This window comes from Barbus barbus (assembly GCF_936440315.1).
Source record: "Barbus barbus genome assembly, chromosome: 49".
NCBI lineage: Eukaryota > Metazoa > Chordata > Actinopteri > Cypriniformes > Cyprinidae > Barbus > Barbus barbus.
Window position 1 is genome coordinate 14,279,461 of NC_136727.1, and position 11,888 is coordinate 14,291,348.

Sequence of the window (11,888 nt, forward strand, 5' to 3'; positions counted from 1 at the left end):
TTCATTGGTTGAGAATCCTCCATCCACCTGATAGCTAACAATATTGCTGCCATCTCCGTAGTGCAAACTCCTAGTTGATCAGATACACATAGGTCTTATCGAGGGCAAACTCTAGAAATGAAACATAATTTATATTACTATATTTTATTCTGTTTTAAGACATTTAGGTCACACTTTATATTAGGTGGCCTTAAGTACTTACGTCAAAAAATAAGTACAATGTACGTATTGTGTTCATATTGTATTGCAAAACACTATTGCTGCTATTAAGGTGGGATACGGGTAAGGTTAGGGACAGGTTTGGTGGTATGGGTAGGTTTAAGGGTGGGTTAAGGTGTAAGGGATGGGTCAACAGTGTAATTATAACATATATATTACAGAAATTAATTACAGATGTAATTACTTATAGGTATTTTTTTAAATATAAGTACAATGTAAAAACATATATGTACACAATAAGTGCATTGTACCAAATGATTAATTTAAATATAAGTGCATAGTAGTTAAGGACACCTAATATAAAGTGGGACCGACATTTATTGTGTTGTAGATGTATAATTAATTTGTCGCTTAAAAGAAAACCAAATCAATACTTACCAAGGTTAAACTGTTGACTCGCTACAAGAAACAAATAAGTGAATGAGACAAAACCCTGAAAATAAAGTATTTGCATATAATAGCATGTTTTAAACATTGAGTTCTCAAAAATCAGACTTCAGTCAAGGCAAGCCCAACAGCTCTCATGGCTGGTGGTTTGTGAGGAATGCAAGAAAATGACAGACCTTTATAGTTTTTGTTTTTGTTGACCACATAATAATTCTAAAATAATGATTAACAAATGTTTCTGTGATTGCATCTTAGAACTGAGACTACGCTTTATTTGGTTAGTTGACAAATAGATATCAATTAGAGGTTAGGTTACCCTGGTCTCTCATCATGTCATACTTAGGCTAAAGTCCACAGTGAAACATAGTATTCTTTTTCTAATTAAATATTTAATTGTTTCATTTAATAATTCATTATTTCATTTAACAATTTCATTATTTCATTTATAACAATGTCCAATACAAATATTTTGGTTTTATCAAGTTTTACTGAATAACTGGCGGTCACTAATAGTGCATAAAATACAATAGTCCCTAGGTATATTTTCCAGGTCATTTTAAATGGTTATTTATTTATATACTGTATGCTCACACTCATTGAGCCTATCAAATTTTTAACCCTGTTCAATAAAGTTATAAAAATGATGTTTAGTAGTACATAGTTGTAAATAGATCAAAGGTGAAACAGCTAACAAATCAAGAAGTCATGGTCATTTTTTTAAATATTGATTAACATCAAAATCACATGATTGTTGTCATGAATCTGGCCTACAAACTTCCGTTAACTCACCACCAGAGGTCACTCACTCACCACAGGGACTCTTGCACTACACTAATTGTTGCACACCACCTCAAACTACAATTCCCATCATCCATTGCACTGATGACACACACAGCTGATTGCACTGATCACACACCCTACATAAACCATGGACTTCCTCTTCCTCTCTACCGAGTATTGTTTAGCATTTATCCTAGCGATAGCTACTCTACAGAGCCCTCTCAGTTGTTATAGTTTTGCCTTGTTAGTTTTCTCATGTTTGATACCTGCCCGTGTTTCCTGGATTAACCTTATGCCTTGGTGTTCCGATTTTGTTTGCACCTCGTTTAGATTATTGCTGTGTACCTGGATTATCTCTCTTGCCTGGCCCCTGTTGGATATTGTTTGCCGATCGAAGACCCACGCTTTCCCTAAGACTACTCTTTGTCTTGCCATTTATATACCTGTTTGTCAATGTTTGACCCATGTCTGTTTGATGACCTTTGAATAAAGCTTGCAAATGGAAAAAGGGCATTATTCATGAAACACTAGAAGTATATGGACCCACAGACATCATTATTATTATCATTATTACATTATGTTCAGGTGTAGAAGCCATGGTGCAGTAGTTGATGCATGTTAAGCAAACTCGAACAACATTTAAAGAATTTAACAGATTTAGCAATGCTTCAGAGTGGGAAAAAATACAAATTTGTGGCATTTTGGTAGTGTTTTATTTATTGCAGAGCAATATTAGTTACAAAGGTAACCCTTTACAATTGAGCTCTGTATATTAACATTAGTTAATGTATTAGGAATCAGAATGAACAATTAACAATATTCCTCATGGCATTTATTAATGTTAATTTATAAATGTATTATTTTTCATAGTTACTTCATGATGTATTAACTAATTTTAACAAATACTTTCCGGTATATGATAATGCATAGACATCTGATAAATTTTGTTTCCAAAGAATACAACAATTGTTACTAAAGTAAATATTTATTAAAATGAAACACACACACACACACACACATATTTTCACAGATTTAGAATCTTTATATATATGCTGCAATTTTGCAACAGCAGTTAAAGACACTCTGTACAGTGACAGGCCATGTGAGCTTCTGCTGTTTCTCTCAGATCTTCAGTCTTCTCATAGTTGCTGCTTATATTTACAGAAGGATTCAGTCTGAAGTCTAAAACAAAAGCATCAAAATTATACTGCAGCTATTGAACACATTGGTGAAATATTATCTGAAAATGTGGTGGACTGAGGTCTTACTAGAAGGCAGGCAGTAGTATCCAACTGTGATTTGACTAGTCCTGTTTGGCAGACAGCCAGGCAGACAACGCAACACAGGCTCAACAGAGTAGCATTTGGACACTTGCCTATCTGACCTTTGGTTTATCAGTTTCACAGTTTCAAACCTCATGTAACACTCTGGGGAAGATGGTATACAATAAAAGTATTTTACTGGAGTGACTTTTTGTCATAGAATGAGCAGTAAAACACTTACGGCTGGCATCACGGCAGCTCTCAGCAGGAAGCACCCATGAGTGGGCAAAGCTGACTGAACTTTTGGTCAGGTATCCACTGGGTGTGCGATACTCCTGTCTGATTTCCCCATCAGCTTTTCCACAGAGTCCACACGTCTGCCCCTTCATCCAGTCCACAACATAAACCTGAAAAATCCAGGGAAAATTGATATTTTTAGAAATATCAGCATTAAATTCTCAAAGAAGCACATTGTAGTTTTAACATCTTTAGCACAGTGTTTGTAACATCAAATACCCTAACAATTGTACTTACATTATTTGCCATTATTTGGCAAACGTTTCATTTTTTGACTTACCATCCACTGGTCACTGGCATAATAGACCTCTTGAAGACCATAGCCTGGGGCGTAGAGAGCGATACCTTGACCTTTCTGCTCAATTCGTATGGTACCTACATTAAAAAAGCCTAATAAATGTACATGAAAACACTCCAAGACTCCCTTCCCAAGGCAAAGACCAGCATCCCAGTAAAGTCATATGTAATTAAAATATTTCAAAAAATGTGTCAAGACTAAAACAGGGTAATTGCTGACGCAAGCAACAGACTTTATACCAAAATAATGTGGAGAGAACTTCAACCTGTTGGGTGCTGGTAGGAAATGTTGTTGGTTGGTATTTCAATTGCATTCATTTTAACCTTCACTGCACTCTTCTGGTGGTATATGTCAACATCACTGTTGTGGAAGAAAACTGAATTTTGTAGTGAGGCTACTTTTGTATAATGGTACTAGTAAAGTCGGTAAGCTGGACTTACATGTCTGCCACCTTAATGTGTAGATCTTCATGCTCAAAGACATCATCCTTTTTCATTAGGACTATGAATTTATGCTCTGAAGTGCAGTCTTGAACTAAAACTTGGAAGCAGGAAAGAGGCATTTCATAGTTGTACTTCTTATGGTTGAATGTAGTCAAGGTGTTTCTGATCTTACTGCATTTAGCTACATAGTGAGACAAACAAAACATTTAGTGAAAAAAAAGATCAATTCATGAAAAACAAAAGGCCATCATATCACACTTTACTAACCTGAACTACCCTCTATATAAAGGTTTAGAATTATGTTTGTGACATCATTTTCTGGATAGGCCTGGATAGCCTCAAACGGCAAAGCAATTGGAAGAACCATGTTCGACATTGACAAGGTCATCTGCAAATTCGCAAATCTTAGAAATTGCTTTCAAAATGGCATAGTAAACCAATCATTAGATTGTTGCTCACTGTTGGGGTCTTAATATTGATGTCCAGGGTCCTTTCATTTGGGACAAGTATGATCAGCTCAATCTGCCTCTCAATGTTTTTTTCATTGCTAATAGCCAATCCAGTCATTTGAGCTGCACCAGGAATGTATTCAGCCACACTTGAATAGGAAAGGGAAATAAAAATGTGTTAATATGTTGACATTTATGAAGTGGAACATTGGCGAAATGAAGAGTAACCAAACCTCTTGGCATAGGTGGTGATAAGTGAGGGCAACTTCTCACACTTGACTTTAAGATAGGCCATAGGGCTTGGACCTTGGTGGCCAGTCTGTGCATTGATAGTAATTGCATATTGTTGGCACTCTTCACCCCAAGCAATCCTTGCCTAGATAGAAGTAAATTTTGAATTCTTTATCCTAACACAGTGTCCAATCCTGCTCCTGTAGAGTCACTCTCATGCCAGAGAGCTAACACATCTGAACCAGCAAGTCAAGGTCTTCAGGATTACTAGAAACTATTACGCAAGTGTGTTGGGGCAGGTTGGAGCTAAACTCTGCAGGTTATTGCCCTTCCAGAAACAGGATTGGACACCCCTGACATAACAGAAAACGATAACTGAAATTAATTTAATCAAATGTCTTACACCAACGTTGTGCTTGCTCAACAAGACACCATCAGCGCACATCTTCCAGTTGTCCTTCGCTGCAATGGAGACCACAATGATCTGCACCCTTGAGGTGGGCCTGTCCAGGTAACCAGTGAGCTGGTACCCTAACAACTTGCGATCAACTCGCACAACACGTGCAATAACAGAAATCACTGGAGGAACCAAGTCCCCAAGGAATCCAGACTGCAGTCACGTAAAGACATTTACCACTTAATTAAAAATCTAATTAAAAAAAAGAATGAAAGGGTTTATCAAAAATCTGCTGATTGAAACTACATTATACCTGAACGGGCTTGAAACTTTCACTGCTTTGTCCATTGGAGAGTTCCTAGAGATCCAAAATAAAAATAAAAAGTTGTAAAAGTTTTTTACATTTTTTCTTATTCCTTAATGCCAGGCACACACAACACAATTTCCCCCAGATTTTCCACTTTTTTTCAGCATATTTTGGAGATTGAAATCCCCCCCCCCCCCCCCCCCCCCAAAAAAAATCCCTAAACCAGAGGCAAATCAGTGCTTGTGCACATGAGTGAAGATTTCCATGATTGAATTATCAAAGACTCACTTTAGACAGATGTGAGTTGGAAGAGTAAACAGAACTGCTGGAACTGGTGCTTTGAGGAGAAAATAATTTATTATAGCTGAAAAAACTGGAGTTGCTGCTCCTCTGTTCACCCTCCAAGATTTTCCTCATTTTCTGCAGGATGGCATTTCCCTTGAAAGTGTTCGCATCAGCAAAGCTGATTTCTTTAAGGAGCTTTTTAGCAGCTCTTAGGCCTAGTTGAACATCTAGCTCTAGTCCCTCAACAACAGGACCATCAGCTGTCAATAAATAAATTATAAAATAACACATTTTTCAATAACAATTTTTCAATACCAATAAAAAGCGAAATGTGTAGATTTGATTTCAGACACTTGCCACGAACTATGTTAATATGTACTCCATGCTGTCCAATCATGCTATAAAGGGTGGTGTTTTTTATGAAGGTGGCATCACAGGACATAACCTCCATGCATACATTAACTCCAATATGAGGAACAACAGAACAAAGAGTTTTGTGAACTGGAACATTAGTCTTCAGTTCAGGTTCCTCGGCAGGTGCCATAACAGTTTCACCGGTTTCAGATGACTATGAATAAAGCAAATTTGATTTATTAGAAATTTATTTTTAACAGTATAGCCAACAAATTTCTTCTTATCTTACCAAATCTCCAGGTGAAATCATTGAAGTAAGTGTTTCTTGGGAATGTTTCACAACTACTGTCTCTGGTACCACTGGTGTAACTCTCTCCGCACTGCCCTCTTTTATATTTCCAGCTGCTGCCAAAGTTTCAAAACTAGTGTGAGACAAGAATCACAAAATGGCACATTAGTAATGCGACAGACCGTGATGAAAAGATTAACAAGGACTCTGTTCAAACTCTTCTGTACCGTGCTGTCAAAGCATGCACTGGAAGTACAACAGGAAAAGCCTTTATCTTGAAATTAGTATTTGTGATGTCAAACTTTGCCTCCACTTTTAGAGGCAAAAAGGTATGGATCTTTCCTTTGGCCATGGATGCAGCTTGAACAAATCCAGTATTCAGTCCCATTACAGCAAAAGTCTGTAAGGCAATGCTTGTTGAAACTTCAGCGGTTAACTTCACATCTGTCTTCATCAGGTAAGCAACACTGATGGTTTCAGTTAGAGGTGGTGTAATAAGAGCCTGGACTGGACATGATGACAAATAAGAAAAAAAAATTCAATATTAAAGTGCATTCTCAATTAAATATTGTGCATTTGTATAAATACCATTCCCAATTTCCAATCAATCTTTAAATAGAGTACTATTGAGACTCTTACCCTTCAAATTAGCAGCAGCCACTGCAGCAGTGTACAAACTAAATTCCATGGGTACACCAGCTACGGATGGAAAGATGCGACGCACTTCTGTCACCAGCAGGGGTTTGGCATACTGAAAGGCAATGCCATTCTGCATTGCTTTAAGAGCTTCCCCTGCCAGCTCAGGTATATAGCCTCCAGTAGTAAGCTATAGATCAAATTTGATGGTTAGCTTCATTTTGGAAGTACTTCTCAAGAGTTTAGGGGGGCAATGCAAATGAGATTTTTGGTTCATATGAAGTGATATTAGCACAACATACCTGTGTTGCCTGTTCAAGAACTGCATTGTCAAGAATTGCAAAAGCAATCTCTTGTCCAAAAACTTTCACATAGATCGAGCCCAGGGGCTGCTTCTTTGGCATGGCTTTAAATGTTTTAAGCTGCAATATGCCAAATAAACATCAAAAATATGTAACTGTTAAGAAACACTCAATAAATTGCATTTATAATATGCCCCACTTACAGCCTTAAGAATTTGTTTCATCCTGGGCAGCCTGTCCTTATTCAGAAAAGGAGATTTCAGAAGAGCCTCCTGAATTCCGTCAGATCTAATGCCAACCTGAAAGACAGTACTTCAGTGAGGTCGGGTAGGAATTTAAGAAATGAATACAATTACTGAGTACTCCATCTTTTCCTGCGTATTATTTACTCACTTCAAGAACATCAGCAGCAGCTCCAGCCAGGTAAGCACGTGCTTTAGCTACAACCGCTCTGGGCAGGATGGTGGCAGCTTCATTGATGATGAAGGCACTACCAGCAGCTCCAACCATGAGAGGAACTAAATAGTGAAACTAATGGGTACGTTTTCAGAAGAAACCATCTCCTGGCATGCAGCACCATTGGAGATCAACAGAACTTTCTTACCTTCATAACCATCTAAGAGAAATGCTTTGCTGTAACGAAAGCTAAGTTTGTCCAGTTTTGGGCTTAATATCTTGATGGCAACCCTACTGGCCGAGGCACTGAAAAAGACCAAGATAGATTGTCGACATTGAAGTTTTAAACATCTATATGTTGCCAAGAACATTTTCACATTTGTTAGCGTAAACTTACATTAGAGCAAACTCAAGGTGTGTACTCCTTGTCAAGGCTTTCATGTGTGAGTACACAAGACTGGCCACCTGTAGATTTGGTTCCTTTTGTAGAGCACGTGCAAGAGTAATAACCAGACCCATGCTTGGCTTTGTCTCAAAAAGCACAATCCATGAAACCATGCGCAGCTCTGGGTGGAGATCTTTGTTTGCAAAAATCTGCAGAACTACATTCTGGACCTGAAATGCAAAATGAAATACCTAAAGTAAACCAGTGTTTTTTTTTTTTTTTATCCAGTCCTTGTGACCTACATACCAGAATATTTTAGATGTTTCACTAATTAAAACACATGATTCTGCTCATCGGTTTGTTGTTTTGTTAAACTGGGAGGTGGGTCCCAAGGACTGGAGCTGAGAAACAAAAGTTGAAGTAACTCACAATCAGTATGACAAAGCAAAGCATGACTAAAACATATCTGACTAACCAGTTTGGGTTCCTTTTTGGCAATAGCCTTCAGAGCCAAAACTGCACCCACTTGAACTCTCATGGGAAACAGAGGTATGTGGTTCCCAAATAATGGTAGAAACTTTGTGATGTATTTAATGCTAGCAGGGTGACCAGTGTTGCCCAGTACTTTCAGAATCAAGATGATCTCTGCAATGTCAGCCTTAGCAGTCACCTCAATAACAGTCTCATGGAAGGGCTTGAACAAAAAAGAGGAAGTTGTCCACACTCCACACATAGTCAAGCAAAACAATTATTGAATTATCTTCTTTACCTTCAAAAGCTCCACTGGGCATTCAAGAGATCCACTGCAGTACCTGGCAATAATTGTTCCATAGCCAAGCATTGCAATCTTACGTAGAACAGGTGTTTCTTGAACTTTGTGACTCAAAGCCAGACCCTTTGGTGATTACAACATTTGCAAAACAGGTTCAGAGAATATTTGGCATGCTAAATAAGTCGTTTAAGCTTTGCGTCAATCATCAAATACGCACAGAGTACATCTTAATGGTGTCCAAATTAGCAGTGACCATGTGCACAGTGGACAGAAGGACCTGAGTGAACTCAGGGATGGAAAGTTCGCCTGACAAGAAGGTCTTCTTGATGAATTTTAATGCAGCTAAGGTGCCAACTGCAGGAACAGCATCTAAGATCCATTTCCTTAGAAGAGTAAAAAATGAATGGCAATCTGCAAATAACTGTTTCAGACTGTTAAAGTGAATATTGTGTACCTGAAATTTGGTCTGGTTTTAAATTGAGACCAGATTCCTTCAATAGCATCCATTCTTGCGAAACGCAAAAGCTGGATGAGCTGAATAAATTTCAGAGGAATGTCCTCATGGACTTCTTCCAACTTTTTTGTAGCCAGGTGATCCAGAGCATCTACTATCTTAATGAAAACCAGTAAAACAAAAACAGTTAACATATAACTATATTAAATGTATATTAATAATAATATGAAATATGTCCTTACTTGAGCCTGTGGATTACTGATTCTTATGAGCTGAATTGGACTCCAAAGAGTCTCAGTGCTAAATTCATAGTGTAAAGTCCCACGGGATAAATATTCAGCACTGATTGGAATTATGGGAGATACTGTTATGTCCAGAAAGGTCAAAGTTTGTCTAAAATATTGAAAATATACTTGGGTTACCACACACACACAAAATGAACACAAATAGAATTAATTCCATTCGAGAGTGAATAAGCAAATGTCTTGCCTAGTTTCCATCTGGGTAGCATCACAAATCTCATATAGAGGTGTACACTGATGAAACTCTTGGACTGTTGCTTCAGTAATCATAACACCAGTTGGAGTTGGCTTGATGATGTAGCTGTAGGTTGCAGCTCCAGAGAGACTCTTTACCTTCTGTTGGATTATATAGTTTATTGAATATATATATTTTTTAAGGTCACAGACCCTCTGCAGTACCTTTATGAACCCCCAGTTGACACCCTGGAAACAAAAAGCATTAATAAGACATTTTGACCTGACCTGTTGACATTCAATGCACTTTTCAGTGTAAGTCAAGCCAACATCCTTCATTATTCTCTCATGGCAAAGTGTAAGATCCCTAGACTTGGTGATGGTGGTGAGGTCTTCATCTTCACTGATCAGATACTGGGTTTCGCAAATGCCCTGAACTCCATCCTACATCAGAATGAAGATTCAGATTTAAGATTTAATTTGATTGATAATCAAACTTAATTTCAACAGTTATCACCTCTTGAACCTCGTAGATGTTCTGGGTCTTCTTGAGGCTGAGCTGAAAGATGTTCAGAATTCCCCTGTGCAGGTTGATAATGGTAGTTGGGACCACAGAAGGTGCGAAAATCTTTCCAACCACACCATTGGTGTACTCAAACTTAATAGGAATCTGAAGCTGAGCAGTCAGTTCTGAGGTGAGTTTAGTAGCGACAAACGTATCTGTGGGCCAGATACCACTGTACTCAAACAGCTGAGGATTCGAAAGCTGAAACAAATAGGCAAACTTTGAATAATCATGTGCTTCTTTTCAATTATATCTCAGGTCAGTAACAGAGCAAAGCTCCATGTTGGCATCTAACTCTTCTGGTACCTTAAGAAGGAATGTATTTTCAGTTACAGCACTGATGGAAACCTTGCTGTTGATCTTAATGCCAGCTCTGGCCAGACCTTCCTGGTGAAGACCACTGAAGAGCAAAGCCTCATATTTGTACACATAAGTCTGAGTGCCTGCCAACTCAGGGACTAAAAGTGCAAAATAGCATTTTAGATAAGTCACATAGTAAAATATTATTTGTCATTGTTGAACACACTAGTAAAATAGAATAAACCACTTTGCTTACCAAGATTCACATGTTGACTTGCTGAAATATCAGATATAGTTTAATAGTAATTTAATATAAAATTCTGCAGTGGCTATTTTGTCAAATTATGATATGCAAATGGTGACATTTAAAACAGAATTGCCGGTTACTTACCCACAAGGGCTATAATCAACGCCACAACAACAGTTCTCATGGTCAGCGGTTGTGCAAAAACACCATGTCTGTTTTAAAGTCAAGCTTTTGCTGGCCAAATACTGATCTCAAAATGTATGATTAACCAGTTGTTTAGCAGAACCAACCGGTAGTGTTCCTACTGCCAGCTCATTGGTATAACATGACAATCCAGGGTAACCTGGACTTTAGTGCCAATACTAACTAATAAAAAACAATCAGATGTTATTCAAAATTAATTTTAATTTAACCTCTTAAGACCCAACGGCCTCATATGAGGACATTATATTTTAGTGAATTTCTCTGAGACTATACATGCCACCGTTTTAAGTTTGGATGTCCTGTACAGAGCACATTCAGGGCTTTTCAGAGATACTAAATGATTGGATATTTCACCATAATCACTCCCTCTCCTTGGTCTTCAAAAATGTCTGAAATAAATTTAGTGACACTCTAATGGAAATATGATAATATTTTGTAATTATTATTTAAATCTGTTTAATTTTTAAACTGTGTGTCATAAATCAACATCTCAGCAAAATGTTATGGGGTTTCAAATCAAAATATGACCTTCTGTCACGAAACAGGACGTTGATTTCATACATGTCCTCATATGAGGACACCGGGACTAAAAGCATATTTATTACGCATTTTGGGAGACATAACAAATAAATAGGGAAAGAAATTATATTTCAATATTCTATGAAATATTATATATTATTGTGAAAATCATGTCAATTATTACTCCCATCATTACAGTTCTTTTTTCATTACATGTTGCCCCAAAAACACATTAATATGCAAATTAGATTTAGTTTATAGATACATTGTATATAACGAGAAACCCCGTTTATGGCCATCTTACACACATTTTGCAGAAAGAAAAATGATATATCGAATCATTCTGTTATAACATAGTTGAGAATCATCTTTATACAAAGTTTGGTAAAAAAAAAATCTTAAACTAAATATGTATTGGTGATTTAAAAAAATCAATTGTTTTTGCCCATGCATGTTCATTCATTCAAGAAATGGAGTCCGATCTCCGATGCCCGATGTCCTCAACCGAGGACATAGCATAACTTATGAATTAAATATCTTTTTTTTTTTACATTATTCTAAATGCTCTAAATAATTTAAAGACATGAAAAAAAAAACTATTTTTTCCCTAAACCTTTTTTCTCGGGTTTTAAGA

General features: G+C 37.2%; 1 protein-coding gene across 2 annotated transcripts; it reads right to left on the reverse strand.

Moving 5' to 3' along the window:
* Positions 1 to 2,352: 2,352 nt before the first annotated feature.
* On the reverse strand, positions 2,353 to 10,774 carry vtg8 (vitellogenin 8). Of its 2 annotated transcripts, none has more exons than XM_079413465.1 (32): positions 10,676 to 10,774; positions 10,541 to 10,561; positions 10,291 to 10,442; positions 9,946 to 10,185; positions 9,708 to 9,863; positions 9,433 to 9,581; positions 9,186 to 9,336; positions 8,944 to 9,101; positions 8,707 to 8,872; positions 8,487 to 8,612; positions 8,193 to 8,411; positions 7,730 to 7,947; positions 7,541 to 7,638; positions 7,330 to 7,454; positions 7,140 to 7,235; positions 6,937 to 7,056; positions 6,638 to 6,824; positions 6,226 to 6,505; positions 5,999 to 6,131; positions 5,713 to 5,923; positions 5,359 to 5,615; positions 5,077 to 5,121; positions 4,770 to 4,976; positions 4,369 to 4,511; positions 4,146 to 4,284; positions 3,954 to 4,074; positions 3,684 to 3,867; positions 3,509 to 3,603; positions 3,226 to 3,320; positions 2,890 to 3,055; positions 2,655 to 2,813; positions 2,353 to 2,568 (listed from the first exon to the last, which is right to left on the reverse strand). In XM_079413465.1, the coding sequence occupies exons 1-32, from the start codon at positions 10,713 to 10,715 to the stop codon at positions 2,459 to 2,461; spliced, it is 4,767 nt and encodes a 1,588-aa protein (XP_079269591.1). In that variant the 5' UTR covers positions 10,716 to 10,774; the 3' UTR covers positions 2,353 to 2,458. The 2 variants fall into 2 exon arrangements, with proteins under 2 accessions (XP_079269591.1, XP_079269590.1); XM_079413464.1 differs by having other exon boundaries at positions 9,937 to 10,185.
* Between the last annotated feature and the right edge of the window lie 1,114 nt (positions 10,775 to 11,888).

Bases quoted from the DNA above. Each gene is read 5' to 3' on its own strand.
- vtg8 (XM_079413464.1), bottom strand. From the start codon at position 10,715: ATGAGAACTGTTGTTGTGGCGTTGATTATAGCCCTTGTGG. The intron at 6,825-6,936 runs GTATGTTGTGCT...TTTGATCTATAG, and splicing joins TTCTTGAACAGGCAACACAG to CTTACTACTGGAGGCTATAT. The intron at 4,075-4,145 runs GTGAGCAACAAT...GCGAATTTGCAG, and splicing joins TCAATATTAAGACCCCAACA to ATGACCTTGTCAATGTCGAA.